This window comes from Ixodes scapularis, unplaced genomic scaffold (genome assembly GCF_016920785.2).
Source record: "Ixodes scapularis isolate PalLabHiFi unplaced genomic scaffold, ASM1692078v2 PGA_scaffold2__306_contigs__length_199485367, whole genome shotgun sequence".
Classification (NCBI taxonomy): domain Eukaryota; kingdom Metazoa; phylum Arthropoda; class Arachnida; order Ixodida; family Ixodidae; genus Ixodes; species Ixodes scapularis.
Window position 1 is genome coordinate 18,211,674 of NW_024609857.1, and position 19,367 is coordinate 18,231,040.

Below are 19,367 nucleotides of genomic sequence, written 5' to 3' on the forward strand. Positions count from 1 at the left end.
TCTTTGGACGTTCCCTAATGTATTCTGTCGCCCCCAACAGAGTTAAAAGAAAGATCACAATTGTTGAGTTATTTTCCTTTTATTCCTTTCTTATAGACCCCTTTCGAAAGTCACGTGCCGATTATTAGAAAGCTGCAAGTTATTACGTAAGATAGCGAACGTCGGAGCGCGGACAACGCTCAGAGTTCCGACGAGTCAACGAAACAGCGTCGAAAGTTCAACGTCACCGTGCGCATTACGTGTTTCGTGGGTATTTTTGCCTTCTTGACCGACCAAATGCATAAAGTGTGCCATGACGTTGCGGTTTTAGTCCGCCATTGTGCGAGGATTTCCCAGCTGTCTATCGAGGGCAGTCTTTCGCAAGGCATTTATTTTGCCTTTGTGTTTCTGGCGCGAGAGGATTCACTGGACTGTAACTAATGTAGATGCTCTCAAACAGTATTTTTTTTCCTTCCCTTCGGTCTTGTTGTAGCCCTGTCACCTTAACCAAATCACCAAATTTCGTCTGAAAAAAGAAAAAAGAAAGATAAACAAAACTATAGCTTTCTCCTACTCGAGCAAATATTTCGCGACACCACTTGTTTATAAATAGGTACTCTTTGTGTCAGTCGGTGAGGGACATGCTTGAAAAGGCAAGTTTGCAGTCGCCTGTTTTCGCTTCCGCGAGTCCTTACGTGACAGAGTACGGGATCGCCTGTTCGCAACTGTCCATAGCTTCACAAAACAAAACGTAAAGTCGCAGTCACACTGTCAGACTGCTAATGCAACATACAAAAGACGCGGTGTTTGCTGTAGGCGTGATCACAAAATTATCTTCGGACAGGGCGCAAGCATGTCTGAAGCATGCTTACTTCATACATATGTGCGTGATCTGAACACGCCTGCAGAGAGTTTCTGTTTTGATGATCAACTTGGCAGGAGCGTTGTAAAAGAAAGAAACACGCTTCAGACGGTGCCTCCAGACTGTCTTTTGCATGATGTATTAGCAGTAGGACTGCATGTTGAAGCTTCTGAACTTATATACAGAATGCTAGGAGTGCTCTCGAGCGGGTCCAAGTGCAGCGGAAATAGCAGCACCGGAGTGCGTTGCACCGCTCTTTTCATCCGATGCCGACTGCCTCCGGGAGCCCTCCCAGGTAGTCGCAGCCCACCCAGTGACAACAGTGGGGTGGCATTGACAGTCGCAGACATTAATCATGTCTGGTCAGGACGTACCCGTGCGACTTCCACGCGGACGGTTTATTTACAGCGCCCGCTAATACGCGCCGCCTTTTCCTCGGTCTTCAACCGCCGAGCGATGGGCAGGTGTGCTCGTTCTAGAGTTCTTGAGCTTCCACATATATCCGTTTCTTTTTGCGCCGGTTGCAGAAGGTTCGGTTCACGATTGATGCGTTTGCTTTTCGTCCTACTTGTTTCTCCCTTATGCATTTGTAGGCTAACGACGTGTTAAATGATAGACGGCCTGAACTCGGAGAAATGCACAGTTTATGGACGTCCGCGACAGCCGTGCGGGTTTTCGCCAGTCTCTGCCGATAGCAATAATGCGTTTGTAAAGGGTTCAATGCGCCGCTTGGTGTTAAGTAATACATTCTTACTCAAATAAATGTTACAGCGGAATCATCGTTAGCACGGCCAACCCCTCTTTTAAGGGTGCTCTGAAGAAATTATGAGACGCTGTCATCCTTTTACCTAAAAAAAAACCCCGTGAGTTTTGTGTAGAAACGAAATAAGTTTTATTTAGATTGTGTTCTCTCGGTGGCTTTCCCAAATACTTTATAGACTGACGCATTCTTTGCTTTAAATTGTGATGGGCATCTATCATGGGGAGGGCATCGTAACTTCGGGGTTTGCACTTTGCGCCATTTGAAATAGACTTAAGAATACTCGCCCTGGCAACATATCTAGATTGTGATTCCCTGTGTGCGATTGGTTTAGCCGGTGGTAGCAACAAACGCACAAAAACGGCGAGCACCATGACGATGCACTTTTGGTGCTTCTAGATTGGCTCCGACGGGTAGTTACAAGGGTCTACACATTTCTGCAAACATTGATCGCTTGATGCTTAAAAAAAAAGAAAGAAAAATAAAACATTACACATTTCGTCCGCTCACTAAGTATTAAACATGAAATATGTGAATTGTCGAACAGTCATTTCCGTCGTTTAAGGTTTTATCTTTAGCGAAAGTTTTTTTTTATCTCGCCTTATCCTAGCGTCATCTAAGGAAAAAGAGAAGCAACCCCGTCAGCGGCACAGCCACTCTATATATCTGAAACCGCATCATAGATAAAAAAAAGGAAACGTCAGTAAACAAAAGGTTCGGGTCACGGGTAACCCCCATTTTTTTTTTTCGGTGAGACAGTCGTGAACCGAACGCCATAGCGGCCACAGTTCTTTCGGCAGGCGAACATGTCGGCCCGTCTCTTCCTCAAACTCATCCTGTTCCTTATGAACTTCATGTACTGGCTTCTCGGCGGCACGACATTCCTTATGGGCCTCTATTTGTTCATAGTGAGGGAGCGCATCCTACGGCGCTACGTCGACCTAACCTTCGATCCCGCCGTGTTCTTCATGGCGTTGGGCTCCGTCATGTTCCTGCTCGCCACCTGTGGCTGCGTCGGCGTCCTGCGCGAGAACGTCCGCCTGCTGTGTGTCTACTGTTCCGCCCTGACCCTTCTACTGATGGTCGCCATCGCCGTAGCGCTCCTCGCATTCCTCCTGCCGAGTCTCAGCGTCCGAGGACGGCTTCCCATCGAAACTACTCTTCGGAGGGCCATAGTGATCTACAGGGACGACCCGTCCCTCGAAGAACTGATCGACCTACTACAGTCATCCCTGCGTTGTTGCGGCTTAACGTCCAACGGTTACCTGGACTGGCGCTTCAACGCTTACTTCAACTGCTCGACCTGGAATTACAGTCGCGAGCGATGCGGCGTGCCCTATTCGTGTTGCAAGGACATCGGACGGTTACCCAACGTCATGTGCGGTTACGATGTGACGGACGTGTCGAAGACAAACTTGACGGCGGTGGAGCAGCGTATTTACACGGGCGGCTGTCTTCGTGCCATCGAACACCTTGTGCGGGAGAACGGAGTGCTGGTCAGCGTCTTGTCGGCAGTCACGGTAGGGTCGCTCGCTGTGGGTCTGGCGTCCTCTTGGGTCTTGCTGGACTCTATCAAGGCAACGCGGATTCGGCAAGAACAACAGAGACGCGTCGAAGGGGAATCGCGCCCAGAGTCTGCAATTTAGTGAAATGAAGCCTTTTTTTTTTTTTTTTTTTTTTTGAGGGCATTTAATGCTAGCTCGCTCCTTCCTGTTGTAAATAAAGGCGAATTCTAGACACATTGATAACTTTGGCGGGGTTATGTGGTTGTGTGATATATTTTGAATAGGTTTTTAAAATGAATAAGCATAAAAGCCGCGGCGGCTATATACGTGTACTCAGTTTTGGGATGCAATGATTAGCACAATTGTTTAGAGCAAGGTAGGCGACGGAGCTAGCAGAGCTGCATTTTGCTCCGGGCTGTCACCAAGTTCGTAGAAGTTTATATTGTTACGAGGATTTTCCTTCAAAGCCGGCAGAATTTGGTCATCAAGCTGGCGCACATATACCTTATCAGAGGCATTGGTGGAAAGCGGGATTTAAGCCAACGCTTCGTTTATACGAGACATCGCGCCATGAAAACACTTCCTAAAGTCAATGCTCCTCTTTAACACTGTACTACAGTACTTGCGAGATAAGGTGTAGAAGCGGATACCCTACTTTTGGTTTGTCTCCGACCATATAGACACTTTAAACACGCGCCAGATTACAGCCGCTATTGCTGACTTTTTCTTGTCTTACCGAGACGCTGAAACGAGAAGGACGCAGTAGAATCTTAAATGGAAGTAACCTGGGTTGCTATGATAATCAAGTGAAGGAAATAGAATAAAAGCATACAAACAGTCGTTTACGCTTCTCTATTTTGATTATATTTAATATTGGTATTTTGTTTGAGCGTAGGCCAGACAGGACGAAGAGCTAGGGCACAGGGGGTGCCCAATAATGCAACGCACGCAGTGTTGCACAGTGTTACATATATGCGCCCGTTCCCACAGATAGAGCCCTTTCAAAATTCGCGTGCCGATTATTAGGTCGGGACCACTGCACAATGGCGGACAACTGACGTCACGGAACATGCAAATCATTCCATAAGATAACGGTGCGAGGTAAACATTACGAGCCCACGAGCCAGTCAAACAGGGTCGAATGTACAACATCACTGCGCTCATCACCTTTTTCTGTAAGTGGGTTCTTTCTTCTAATCCAACCAAACGCATAAAGTTTGTCGTGACGTTGCGGTTTTAGACCGACATTGTGCATAGATTTCACGGCTGCCAACAGAGGGCAGTATTTCGGAAGGGCTTTATAGCGGTTACGCCAACGCCGACGCCGCTGTATACAGGAACGGGCGCCTAAGAACTGCGGTCTAAAACTGGAGGTCAGTAATGGCGGCGCCAATGCAGAGCTGATTTAGAGCGTCTATACCGCGGCATCGGTAGTTGAGACAGATAGTAGAACACATTTCGTGGACAAAAGAGCGTGAGCGTGAGTGAAGAGCTTGATAAGGATCAAGGAAAGAAACTTTGCCATACAGCTTTTTTTACAATATATTGGCAGGCAATTACATTTCAGAACATACATTCTTAAGCAGAAAAGGTGTGCAGACCAGGGTTACAACGATTAGACTTTTCGCGAAGAGGTTGTGATGCGCAGGGTCTTATACAAATGGCTTGAAAATGGACGGGTTCAAACGCAAAGTATCTTTCGGGTATCGGTTGAAACGGGGCGGGTTCAAATGAGAAGGGAGTTTCGGGAATAGGTCGAAGCGGGACGGGTTCAAACGGGAAGGTCGATTCGGGAATAGGTCGAAGCGGGACGGGTTCAAGTGGGAAGGTCGATTCGGGGATGGGTCGAAATGGGACGGGTTCAGACGGGAATGAGTTGTTTCGGGCTACACCCTTAGATAGAGCCTGAGTATTTCAGCCATCCTATACATCGTGGAGTATATCAGGAGGCTCAAAATAAAAAAAACCTTAGAAGTTCGCAATATAGGCATTATGGCATTTTAGAAAACCGACATCGCTCCGGACCGGCATTGCAAAATTCAAAGCACGCTTCAAAATGGCAGTCCCAATTCCCGATGATGCTCCGGGTTGCTCCAGTCTTCGACGTCTCAGAAAACTTCCAGTTTATTAAAAGAATGAGCAAACCCCACCTTAACACCGCTGCTTGCAATCTAGAAGAAACATTTCACCACCGATTCTCTAGGTCAACGCCAAAGAAAGGAAGAAGCGCAAAATCTGTTAAACGTTTTTGAATATCCTTGTAAACCAATTCCCTCCTCCAAGACGTAATATTGTACATCCGAAGGCCCTCGTTAAATCTCCAACTCTTGTTGTCCGAGGAGCATGTATGCTTTCTAGCACTGGTGACATAAACAATCTCAACAGGCTTGTAAAGACGGTGCGAACGGAAGTCGCTTGGGACGCAAGCGGCAGTTCATGTTTGTAAACAGGATAAGGATCATTTCTGCCAAAAACTACCCGATACCAAGTCAAGAACCCGTGCGGTTAATAGATCTTGCCATCTTGATCGCTCAGCCAAAGGGCAGAAAACAGACGTGCTTACTCGTTAGTTGAAACACCGCGTGACATTGTCTGGCAACACACAAACGCCGATGCCGTTCGTTTTTATATATGAAAAAATGTACGATTATTTCGCAGAGCCCAAGCTAACCATTGCGATTTAGGAGAGGACCTCAAAGAACGACGATGCAACTATTTATACTAGTATGCGCACAAAAAATGATCTGTCTTGAGACGCGGAACCTAGCATTCATGGTATCGGAATCTCTGCGAAGTTCACATTTCCAGATCCACTCATTATCTTTGTTTCATCTATTGATCTCAAAGAAAATCAAATCATACATCAATTCAAAACACTGTCTTTCTTTAGTTCCGAAAAAGTTTTCGGGCAGGTGGTGTCTGTCTAATAGCAGGACCGTTAATTAAGCAGCAACTATTTTGTCTCGAACGCCTGCCACTTAAGACGACCCATCGTGTTTGAACGTGCTTGTGTAAGATCTTCCAAGTCGCGGTCCGAGCGACTTTAGAAAGAGGAAGAAATCTTTTACGTTTAATCTAGCCGAACCCGGCGTTCCAGCACTCTGCGATCGAACCCTGCTTGATATCATTCCTAATTAAGTTCTCTCGATGTCATCGAGTAAACATGCCAAGCGGGGGGCGTGCTACGTGACGCCGCATACAACTCACTCGGAATTGACCGCCCGGAGCTAATGTAATCAGGGATCTGAGCCGGTTTTCCGTAGAACATTAAACCGCATCCGGGTATCGGTAGAGACGTCGAAGAGACCGATGGACCACCACACCGGGGTCCTGCACGAACCAAACTCTATCTCTCTGGACGTGGCGCCGCGTTTCAGAATAAAGCGACGTATACCACACGATTTATCTAATGTCCAAGCCAAGCAAGCGGGTGGTTCCCGGCAATCTATGCGTATACTATACCAGTACCATCGCCACTAGTTATACATATACGGATAATATATACGCGAAGGAAAAAAAAAATAATAATAATGAGGGTGGATGAGCTTTTTTTATACGTAGCGCAGCGAGGCGCGGTTTCGTATCAAACAATCCACACACACATAAAAGAAAGTTTAGTGAATCGTTTATCGTGTAATATGTTCATACCTCCATCTTGCGTGTAGTTGTTTTATTGTTGTTGTTTTAGCGGGCAAGTCTTGAGAGGAGTACAATGGTGAGTTGTGGAAGCGGCACGTGACTGGAACTTCAATGCATTCGTGTGCAGATTGAGCCGGCTGTGAGCAACTCCGGTGCGATGTATGGCCGATTAACCGCCGCAGGCCAGCGCAGTGCGCCGAAGCTTTCCGCAAATTCTGATTAGAATTCCGATGAGGTGTAATGACCGTGCTCGAGTTTCTTCGGGGTGGCCATCGGCGAGGTTCGCGAGATGGTTTTGCGATATTAACTTTTGACCGATTGGCGCGGTGCCGCGAAGTTCGTTTTGTCCCGTATTGAGTAATGAATTCATTAGGAGGCAGGATAGCGGAATGTCACAGCCTCTTCCCTGAGGTGCGAAAAAAATGAGGCAGCTTAATGATATTTTTAATATATATATATATATATATATATATATATATATATACACTTTTTTTTAAAGGCATATATTTGAGAAACTGCTTCGTGGAACGCCCTTATTGTACAGAGAAAATTAACGAAGATTTTGGTGTGTTTGATAGGTTTAAAAACGACACCAGCCGCAGGGATGAGGTGGGGAATATTCTTTATTTTTAATGTCTCGGCGCACCCCATGTGCTCGGCCTGCTTTGAACGAAATTAGTAGATTTATAATATTAATTTTCAGATACAGACCCAGCGATTTTTCTTCCTTCTTTCTTTGTCAACCACAAGCCGACGTTTCTTTTTCACGGATTGTAAATGCGCTACTCAACGTTTGTTAGCCTTTCTAGATTATTTCCCTACCATTATTATTGCAGAGTAAGGTTCTGAACAGACCAGTCCGACCGGAAGTAATAATTTCTTGAACTTTATTTTTTAAATGAGAAGCAAATATGGCCGACAACATAATATGGCCATACATGTAACATCGTTCCCCTATCTTGATACTATGTCATAAGAGTTACATCTAGAAATTAAGTCCTAGCCTTCTATCGTTCTGCAATTTGTTGATTTGGTGTTTTTCGATGATGCTGAGCAATTTTATTATTTAAACCATGCCCTTAAACACAATATTAAAAAAAAATTATTTACGCAAATATAATTAACAACTTAATTATCCTGGACTTTAATAATTTTCCTAAATGGTCCCCTGGCCCAGGACCAAAACGCCGCAAGCCTTTCTCCGTTGCGATGATTAGTTTTCGCAGGAGCGATTTGGCCTGCGTTCTCTGAAACACCATATATATATATATATATATATAATTTTTTTTAAGCAGCGCGGTAAAAGATGACGGTTCGCTACACCAAACGTTCCCGGTCCAGTTACGCCATAATCTTAATGGTGTTACGTAAACTGTGACATATAATTAATTTTAATAGTGCTACAACCACAACACGCGTGCCCTTGTGTTTTAACCTTAACGCGTCAGTATTATCACACGTTAATTTTTGGGATCTTTGTAGCATCAATGAATATACACAACAGGTAGTGCTACCGCATAAAATAATTTCGATAGGCTTCTCGCAATTCAGGATTACCGAAAATAACACTATTACATGCACACCTTTCATATCGCAGAATGCCTCTGAATCAACCAACAAAGCGCCAGGCAACCAACTGTTATTCTTAGCGACAGCTCTCTTTCCGATTCAGAACCAGAGAAGGGGGTCTCCTGACGCCACCGGAAGGCCAACCAAGACTTACTGTTCATAAACACGACGCCCGCGGTGCGAGGAACACACGAGAAAAATCGTCCGTCTTCGGTTCATCGTCCGACCCTGTCGTGGTCCCAGCAGGCGATCACTGCGTCCACTGTGTCCACAAGGTCCATTCACATGAAGTGACGAAGCGCTCTTTTCTTTTCGCCCCCCTCGCAGTGTCTCGCGTATCGACGGCCCAGACCCAAAGCGGCCGCGAGCTTCTCTTCCGGACTGCGGCGAGCAGTAGTGAGCCTTGATTGCAGAGTGTTTCCAACCTGCTCAATCGCGGTCACGTGATTTATCGGCCACGTCCGCAGTAGTGCGGGGAGGAGGTCACGAACGCACAGACAAAAATGTCGGCGTCGATCGTCTGCAAGCGTTTCTTTCCGCCAGTGGACGCGAGTGCATCTGCAAAGTGCGACCATATAATGCTTGCATCGAGCCATAGACTCTTCTATACTCACGAAGCTTGGCAGTTCGACAACGGAGCCATAGAGTGCCGGGTCGCAGGTTTGGAGCGCGAAGATCTGGTAGCCCAGAGCATTTCTCGGGGAACCTGGACGACAGATCACAGCTTTTGCAGCGGCGAGGACCCGAAATATACTTGTTCGCTCGGGAGAAGGGTGTTTCGGCGTCTCGCCACAGCGGGGCGCCAATCACGTGACTCTCTTCTCACCCGTTGTCTGCCGCTCCACCTTTCCCATTTCGGCGACCGCTTCTCGTGGCGATCTGCCAGGCTTTGTCAGTATATAGGAGGCTATGATTGAGCATAAAGTGGCATTGCAGTGCTCGATTGTGCACGAGCCTCGGTCATGTACACGCGTATGTCAGCATCTTTCTTCGCCTGGTAACAGAGAGTCTAAATTAACTTAATTTATTTTCGGTCCAGACGCAGCCGGCAGTGCGAGGTAATGGAATCAATCAGGGATAGCCAAAAGCGCACTTGACTGGGCCTTTTATGTTTATAACTGGTTCAGCGATGATAGAACATGTACAGACACAGGGTACACACCATGATGGTGCGCTTTAAAGGCTGTCTGGTTGGTCCCATCAGCTTTTAGCGTCGACTGCAGCTAGACTTCAAGAAACACTGACTCCCCCTCCCCCCCTCTCTTCCAATTTTATTTTTGTTTCATTTTTTTTTGCCAGGCGATTCAATATGGTGTCACAAGACTACCCAATATATATTTTTCTACAAAGTCACGTATATCTTTAATACCGCCGAAAAACGCAACTGCTCGAAACCAAAACCGAAGCACGAACACGGAGTAATGGTGACACATGTCGACTAGAGAGGAGGGAGAGATATAAAAGAAAGAGTTGGGCCGGAAACCACGCGGCTACAGCCGACCGCGTTTCTTTTTTTTTCGCCGATTTTTTGGTAGTGCGAATCAGACAACTGTTTTAACATTGTAATGATCACGAGCGGGAACTGCTCGTTCTCAGTAATGCAGCCAGTCGACTGTAGATCAGAAAGTTCGCTGCCAACTCCCGGCTGCAAAGGCACTTCCCAAGCCTGAAGAAGGGTAGCACCACACAATGGCCACATTTGTACCAAGAAAAAAATAAAAAAATCGTACGAATGCAAATTCAACACCAAGTATACCCACTTCGTGCTTGACGTTGGCGCGTGTTTCAAGATCTATAGTATTTCGTGTTCGTAAGACGACTGATGTCTTGAGCCAGGAGAAGGGGCAACGACTCGGCGACGTCTTCGTGCGAATCAGCTTGGTGGTCGAGCATGTCCTACGGAATAAATCCTAATTGTTTTGATTGTTCAAAATTGTTTTTCGAAGCTAGACAGATTCACCGGTACCGCGAACGACAGTTCGGAAGTAGAAGTCCCACGCCCGTCGTCCGACGGCATCGCTCCGTCCGCTTCGTTCCCCTGTACAGCCCGAGGCACTCAGGATACGACGCCATGTTGAGAATTACGCAGATAACGCACCGAGTGTTTCCAAATTTTTGGCAACTTTTGTCTTAATCAACGCATTTGCAGTTTTTAAGAAGCCACAAAAAATGGGTATCGTATTTTGAATATTGAGTGTTAGCCTTCGATGACCACGACTTTGATTATATTTGGTGGTTGTGTCTGAACGGCACGTGACCACGGAGAAGAGCGTGAGCGCGACTCAAAGCGGCCAGTTCTCTATCGGCGGTCTTGGGAAAGAAAAACACAAAAAACAAATTTTGAGCCGCTAACTGTTTTCTTTTTGTTTTTTTGGGGTAGCTGCGCTGTACATATTTTATGTAGCTGGGTAGCTGGGCTGTTTGGCGTGGCTGGGCTCTACACATGTCATGTACAAATAAACAAACTTGGTGAGCGAAAATTCTCTATGAGTGTCCCTTAAAAAGATATTAAGTACAGGGTGTTTAAAAACAATTTCAAGGTTTTTTTTTATTATTGAAATAATGAACTACGCATTGCGGAACACTCATTCTCCGTTCAAATGTAGCCCTAGAGGTTCGAACTAGATCCCAAAGTTTCAGCACTAGCCTTTATTTTATTCAAAAGGTTTAAGTGATTTTGTTAAAGTTTCGATTGGGAAATGGTGGCTGACAGAGCTCTTTGATACATGGAGCTCTATGGTGCCAGTTATCAAAAACTTGCCGAAAATGGGCTCCATTTTTCCATTGAAAATGTCAGAAAATCACTTCTAACTTTTTAATACGATTTTTGAATTTTGAGCAAGTTAGTGCTGAAACTTTGGCATCTCCCTCGGACCTCTAGCGCTACATGTGAGCGGAAAATGAGAGTCCGGCAATGCATATTTTATTTTATTGGTAATTAAAAAGAATATATATATATTTGAGGGAGCGGGCATGTGCCGTATAATCAATTTTAAATAATAAAATATCAGCTCGCTCTTTCAGGGTCCGATCAGAACGACGAAAATGCTTTTTTTGTAGCTTTTTATTATTTTTTTTGTCTTACTTTCTGTAACGAATTTATATCCAGCAATAACATTCTGCCAGATTAGCGTCCTCGAGGGACGCTAGAAAGCATAAAGCCGGGGTCCACACCGCTCATACATCGTATAAAAGACAGTCTGCGTACAGATTCGAACGCGAGTCACCGCGAGATCCGTGCTTCGAATGCCGCGTGGCAATGAGTTCCAGGAGAAAACTTAGCGCGCGGCATTCGAACCACGGATATTGCGATGACTCGTGTTTGCAGGCTGTCTTTTGTATGATGTACAAGCAGTGTGGCACCGGCTTGATGAAATGACCGGAACGGGACCGAGAAATATTCGATTTTGCTCGCCGGAGGCACTGTCCAAACTTCACAGCTACAGGCCTATATACCACCCGACAAACAAGGCCTGTGCTTTTCCCCCACAAACGTCATCGTCATTGAATCCACGCAGCGCCACTGACCTTTCGTCATCGCCAGCGCGTCTTTCAGCGTCTCGCCCCGAGCGCGTAGTTAGCGCTCGGGGACGCGAAGGCGGACGAGCTGCCAGCTTGCGGCAGCCCTCGTGGAGCTTCAGCGTGTGTGTCGCTTGGGGTGGGTCGGGGGCCCATAAACGATGACGTCATGAGGAGGCCTTGTCTTCGAGGGGGTATGACTCTGCCTCTCCGTCTGCTTTCATCCTTCCCACGGGACAAAACATCGCACGTACGCTTGCTGCAGCCAATCTGCGCAGGATGTTCCGTCATTCGGTATAATTGAGAACGCTCTCCGTGGTTTGAGTTGCCCCGTCTCTACAATCTGGGCTCTCTAGCAAGCAGCAGGGACCCTATACACTCCGTGCGGGAACTATAGAGGGCGCTTTGAAAAACGCGCGTAGCGCCGCTAGCGGAGGAGCTGGCGTTCAACAGTGAGGCGCGTTCAGCAGCCTGCGGCGCCTTTTCGCATGCAAAGCTGTGGCGTCGGAAGCGCACGGACGAAACTTTTGTTTCTTGAGCCGATACGTTGAGGTTGGCGTTTGCTTGAGTGCTGGGGCAGGCCTAAGAAGGGCATCTAGCTGTTCTCCACTTCTTATATTGAGTTTGAGTCGTTATTAGAGGTAACTTCTCTAGCTGCGGCCGAAAAAGGGGTTGGAGCAGTTTTCCGGAAAGCAAGACGGCCGCCACCTTAATTGCTTTGAGTGGGAAATTGGTTTCGCTCGTCGCTGTAAACGGGACTGCTGGAACGATGATATTTGGAGGTGAGTGAGATGTTCACTAAGTTTGTGAACGAAGTGTGCCAAGTTTCATTAAGACAGCAGATGTGAAAGTTATGCTTATAACGAATAAAGATAACACAACGTTTTGGGTCCAATAGTGGACCCAAAATGTTGTGTTATAACCGGGCTGTGCGAAGTGCAGATTTGGGCACACTGGTGCTTGGACTTGACAGTAACATGATGCAGCACTCATTATACCAAAAAGAGGTGGCAGAGGGAAACCAGGTGGAAATTTGGTTTGGGCGGCGTAACTCAATGGTAACCGGTTTTGACCATGAAAGGGCTGTCAAGAGAAAACCACTCGTCATGGGAGGTGGAGATTTTATAGGTAGGAAGCGACTAGTCGACTGTTCTACCAATTGAAACAACTTTACGAAAGGTGGTTCTAAAGCCAAGAAAACAAAGTCGTCGGCCAACTCACGGTTCGGCTGTCAAAGGCTTTTGCGGTCAGCTGTTGTGTAATAACCTGTTGCGCGAGGTGCTGATTTTCGGCACAAAGGTACTTTGACATGACCGTAACTTGACAGAACACTTATTATACAAAAAAGAGGTGGCATAGCGAAGCCAAGTGGAAACTTAGTTTTGGGCGGCGTGACTAAATGGGAACCAGTTTTGACCGTCAATGGCTGTGAAGATAATAGAACTCATCGTGGGAGGTGCACACTTTACAGGTAGGAAGGGACCAGTTGACAGTACTTCCAGTTCAAACAACTTTGTGACAGGTGGCTCTAAAGCCGAGAAAAAAAAATTGGTGTCCACAGAATTCGGAGAGTCAGCGTTTCCAGATCCAAAAGGAGGCTGATCAAAAAAGAAAGCACACCACATAAACTTCCATACTCAATCGTCCATTCTCCAGTGATTCCGAGTTCTATTGTAGTTTTCCTTAGATTCATATGTGTCACTTTTGTTTTACCGTTCAAGTCTTTCTACATGAAATACAGATTGCGTGCCATATTTCTCCGGAAATATCATCGACACGTACGATGGGGACGAAACTTCTTTGGAGGGCATTGCTCCAACGAAATTGGCACTGATACCCGCGAGTGTGGGATGGCATTTCAGTTCGTCACATCGACGCTAACACATGTAGGCGTCACTGGTACGAAAACAAACGCGGAGCGCAAAGCGGCAGTGTAGAATATGTCAGCCGTGCCGACACAGTGGCAGATGTGATCGGGAGACTAAATTTCTCGCGTAGTGTGGCACGGGTGTATCGTTATCGCTGTCCCACAAAACATCGGCGTGGTGAAAAACTGTGAAACTTTGTTCCCCACGAGATACGACGCATTAAGGGCTGTTTATACTCCGACGTTGAGCGCAGTGAACGCAGCGTAGCGCAGAACGCGCGCCTTTCATTGGCCGGCAACCAGGAACTCGATATCTGCGACCAATCAGTATCTGAGCGCGCTGCGCTACGCCGCGCCCGTCGACGTTACGTTGGAGTATAAACGTACCTTAGCTGTTGAAGTACTTAACGTCGCAGCACCGGCAGCCCTTCATGCTGTGAAAACCCAGCGCAACCGCACCGCTCCGACTTCAATGCGTACCAAAGTACCTGGCGTGGTTTCGGTCTCGTTTTCTCTGGGGTTCTCACTGCCAGCCTTCGGTAACGGCCGCGCGGCGGCGCGCCACTCGCGTCGCACGAAGTGTATAGCAGTGGCGGGTTTGTCTCTTTCCTCCCCAGTGACGTGTGAGGCCGGAAGTGTGCGTGGCTTCCAGAGAGCCCATTTCCGGACACTCCGCGGCGGACAGGCCGGCGCTGCTGGTCCGTCGGAGCGCAGACGAGATGAAGTAGATGCATTGTGAGCGGGGGAGGTCGCCGATTCAATATTCTGCCTCGCTCCTTCATCGATTTGGTTTAGCTAGGTTGGGTTACTACTCCTCGCGCTCGCCGCCTCGTCTTGCGAGGAGGCCCGCGAGGAGGAATGAATCGTGTGTCTTTCGGCTCCACTTGTTTGTTGGCTGCCGATGGCTCAATGAGAGCCCCTTGCCTGTGTGTGTTGTTTTGTTTGTCTGATACTATTTCGATAGAGACTCTGCAGACAAATTGGGTAGTTCTTTTGTGTTCGATATAATTTCGCGAATATACCCTTGTTTTGTCTGTTGTTGGGATGTGACGGCTAGATTTCGTAATGGGTTAATGTTATTTGGGCGTGCGTTCCCGCTTGTCCTTTGCTGATTCAGTTGTGCGCGAGTCTCGCGTTGCTGGTCTGTTTTATGGTTTTTTTTGTTTTTGTTTTTTAGGAGTTTGTTTGATTAGACATGATGCTTTCAGTGTCCCGCATGGTTTGTCCTCATATAAGCGGCCTCGGTGTGTTTCATTTATTTAATGCTGCACCCTATTCTTTAACCCGCGCTAACTCTGCTAGTATACATCATACAAAAGACAGTCTTAAGACACTGTCTAAGACGTCCTTCTTCACTCTGTGTCTTGAGTTGTGTGACCACGGTTTTGAAGTATTACCAAGCGCATTTACCTTTACCTTTTTTATATACCGGATACTCTTTGACGTAATTTGGTGAAGAAGACCAACGGAGAGACAAGAAAAGATATAGGTATACATATCCGTACTTTGAACACCGCGTCTTCGCTAAACGACAATTCCGCAACTTTGCTAGTGCCACCTTACTTCACAAAATTTTCGTGTCATAAAAAAAAAAAATCAAAATCTAGACAAGCCGCGTCAGGGTCAGCGTTAACTCCGCATTGAAAACTAAATAAGAAAACTATATCCAAGACGTCATCCCAAGTTCCCAGATTGATTTCAAGAATGGTTACATAATATGAAGACCTGACGCGTCACGTTCTACCAAACAAAAAACAACAACGTATGGTTGTGCCTCCCTCATAAGTATATAGAGCGGACGAATCCAGTTCGACTTTTGTATAAAATAGGAATAGAAAGACAATGTTATTCAAATATTTTCTGTCGAGTAAGACCCATTTTTCGCTCTCTCTCTCTCCAAACCGGGTTTACATTTGGTAGAAACTATGTCCATAATTTTAAGCGAAAGCACAAGATCGATTCTGCGCACAAAAAGGGCACCTACGTGCGGCTGTCCCCAAGAACTATTTCTGGCGCGACAGCCGCCTTAGTTGTTGAAGCTGTATCTCGTCTTCGCGTTTCTTCCCAGTCTTAGGATGATTCGAAATTCATAAGTAATGATATAGGGACATTGTTGCGCGGCTGAACGCACCAGTGGAATTCTACGAAACACGTCGTGACAGGGAACGGTCATAAATAAACGATTGGTATACCCTCACGGCGCACGAGATAGCCCGCCGATGCACCACCGTAAACGCCACGCTGTGTGGCCTACGCTTCTCATGCTGTGGCTTCGCCGCACAGTTTTAGAGTGCGTCAGTGAAGCTTCCGCCGGCACGGTGGCGGTTCCGGGGTTCCAATTGAATAGCGGCTCCATCATCTTGACTCTCTTTCCTAAGCGTGCCGTGGGGAGCACTGAAACCAAATTTGCTTTGAAATGTGGTTAGGAAATAACGTTGGTTTTTTGTTACTTTATAAATTCCAGTAATTTTCTTTCGCTGGGGACGTGCCTCGTTGAAATGGAGTTCAAGTGACACTCAGGCTCACGTTAATCCGTGTCCAGCGAGCGGCGTTAATGTACGACTAATTTAAAAACCGACGACCAGTTCCCGCTTTTCACTTTCCCCTCGCTTCCTCCTCTCCCCCTTCTACCTTGTCCACCGTTGCCTGTTTCCTCCTCCCCCACGCTGAGAAGGATCTTCTGCCTTGCAGAATCTCGAGTCTGGTCGGCGGCCTTCAAGCTCAGTTTTATAGCAGTCACTGCTGCGGGTTTGCGTGGACACTATAAGGTGACTTTTTATCTTATCGCTATATCTTTTTAAGGACATGCAATCAGAAATGTCCACGAATATGAACGAATCGTTACATTGTTTATCTCCAATATAATGGAATATTTGCTCGACTCTGAGTACCTGTTTTGGGCATCTTCTCTAGAAATTTCCAACCAAACAAGACAAAAAAAAAAAGTTTTAGGGCGAAGTTTTTAGGCGCCCATTTCTGTGTTTCGCGGCGTTGGAGTCGGCGTAACCGCGCTAAATTTAGCGGGGAATTCCATTGGTGTTGAGAACACGTGACGTCAATTTTATCGCTAAATCTAGCGGAGAAACTGAATTTGTTCATAAATGACGTAACACCAAGTTATGTGGCGTAATTTTCCCCGCTAAATTTAGCGGGAAAACTGAATTGGACGAGGAGAAGAAAGAATTGGAAGGAGGAGGAGGAGAAAGGGAGGGGAAAAGGATACGCAGGAGGAGGAGGGGCATACCCTCGCCTTCATATCCTTTCCTCCTCCTCCTCAAGAGCTGCGCTCTAATTTCGCTTAACAGAGATTTGTAAGCGTCTTTTATTTGTTTTTGTCTTGTATATTTGTCTAGACGCACGCACAATCGACAAGACAAAAGCGATTTTTCTTTTTTATCTTCTTTCATTTCATCCTACATTTCGTTTACTCCGAACCCTGCCAATAATAAACGCAAACAATCAGTAAATACCCTATTTTCCTGGTAACAACAGGCATTTTCCGTGTAATAGTAATGTTAACTGGGAGCGCAAGTAGCACTAAACTTTTTGCATCCGTCCTTTAAAAAAAGAATCGGGACGGAAGTTATATACGGGTATGTTGAGGCGTACGCCCTCCACATTTCCATATATATATATATATATTTTTTTTCTTGATAGGGGAGGGGGGTGGTTCTATTGATACCGATTTATCCCAGGGGTACGCTATATGGTTTCGCTCATCTAAGTCAGAATAAAGTCACAAAGAAAAACAGGCCGATTTGGAGCGCCGTCTCCGTGCCCGGTTTGCATAAGCAGCTCGAAGCCCGGTTCATTATAGAACAATCACCGGGGAGCCGACAAGCCTTCCGCGGACTTTCTATTCGAAAGCGATCGAAGTCGGGAGGCTTTCGAAAGAAAGGCGCCGGCAACGACGGAAATAGATTCTAATAGGATTATCCATCGACGGCAACCCTTCCAGTGTTTTATTTTATCGAGTGAATCGCCTGCGAAATAAGAGGGAAATTGAGTGAAGGCCTCTTTAGTTTGGTTTTCTGCCACTCGCTATAATAACACGAACTCGGATGGGATATCCAGTTGAATATGATAAACCGTTTCCCCCTTTTAATTTGTGTGATGTTCAAAGACGGCAAGTGTTTGGGAATAGAGGAGCCAGGTTGCCACCTGGCGGTTGAAGGAACTCGTTGTCGAATTCTCAAATAAATAAAGGTCGAAGTTGACTCTGGGAACGGTGAGCCCTTCAAGGGGTTTGGCGGAGCCTCCAAACCACCGAGAGGCTTACGTTCTTGTCATAGAATGTTCTGTTTGCAATGCGCATTTTTATTTCACTTATTTCTATCCAAGACAGGGAACATCGCATAAATAAATATTGAGCATTATAAGGAAATATGTGAGGCTGGAGGTGTCCGCGTTGGTCACACAACCAGGAAACGAAGATAGTCCGTCATCCTTCTGATGGCTGTCAGAATTTCTTTAAAGAAAAAACTCTAGTGCACCCAATCCCCTTTTTTTTAAGTGCATGGGTAGGACATGTAATTTACAAATATAACTCGAATCGAAAAAGAAAGATAAGTAGCGGTGTATTTAAAACGTCGGGAGTCACATTTTGATTTAGGAGTGATGATTCCGGAAGATGCAGGAGGTTGACTCCAAAATAAAAGCATATTTTGCAATCGCTCATCTGAGTCACGCGATGCGAAGTTTGCGATACATTTCTTATGAAGAAAAGTTTATATTTTGACATATGTGCTCCATCCAAGCATAAAAAGTTTTTTTTTTCTTGGGGGGGGGGGGGGGGGGGGGAATTTATTGGCCCTTTAGGAAGAAATATACGAAAGATTTCTAGGGTGAATATGACGTTTTTATATGCATGTCACATATGTTTGATACCGTGAAACACTTTTCATTCGTTCGTCTGACTCAATTACACAAAAGGTTGACTAATAAGGTCGACAGTATATGAAACGTAACCAGCGAATCGTCGTGCAGATATGGCTACAGATAAGCCCTTGATTGTATCCCTTTTTATTTTAATATTGCGTGTTTGTATATTCTATTTTCTGTGAACTAAACAAATAACAGTTCGTCTAAAATTTTTGTTTTCCTCGCAAATTTTGCTTGATATCATGATATCATAAGTATGTCGCGGGAGGCTGATGACCAATTCCATTAGCGCATCGCAGCTCTCTAACACGCTTGACTACTGAGAGTCGCACTGTACTGACCAAAGCGCTCGTCAACAGTCGAGGCACCATATATCTTTCTAGTGCAATGTAGCCTCTGTCTCTCTTTCTCTCTGTTTGAATTTCCATGAAAAAAAAAACAACTTCGACCACCATTTTAGCTCAGTTGAGATCAAGTCTTGTTATGTTCCGCTAAACTCATGAAATATCCGAGAAGTCTTTTATTTTCACGTAGCCCTCCGCGTAAATATTGCGTATTACTGTCGTTGATACTTAGGGGAACTTGCGCCAAAGCTTTCTTCTGACTCTCTTTTGCGGCTTTATAGTTTACCTTCAGATACCGTGAGTGTATGACGGGCTAAGAAGTGAACTATATATTCTATCACCTTCGCGCTTTGAGATGAAGAAATGACTGCACCAGGTTATTTTAGAAGTGCATGAAGCTGTTGATTCCTGAGCACAAACATTTTTTCACACCTAGTGACGA

General features: G+C 45.9%; 1 protein-coding gene across 1 annotated transcript; it reads left to right on the plus strand.

Annotated features, from left to right (window-relative positions):
• Nucleotides 1–2,407: 2,407 nt before the first annotated feature.
• LOC8044119 (tetraspanin-33-like) lies at nt 2,408–5,831 on the plus strand. Its single transcript, XM_002416607.3, has 2 exons — nt 2,408–3,192; nt 5,765–5,831. Exons 1-2 carry the CDS (start codon nt 2,408–2,410, stop codon nt 5,829–5,831), a joined length of 852 nt encoding a protein of 283 aa, XP_002416652.3.
• The last annotated feature ends 13,536 nt before the right edge of the window (nt 5,832–19,367 follow it).

Excerpts from the sequence above, each read along its gene's own strand:
- LOC8044119 (XM_002416607.3), top strand. The coding sequence starts at position 2,408 with ATGTCGGCCCGTCTCTTCCTCAAACTCATCCTGTTCCTTATGAACTTC. Across the intron at positions 3,193-5,764 it reads ATCAAGGCAACGCGGATTCG|AGCCCAAGCTAACCATTGCG; the intron begins GCAAGAACAACA and ends ATTATTTCGCAG.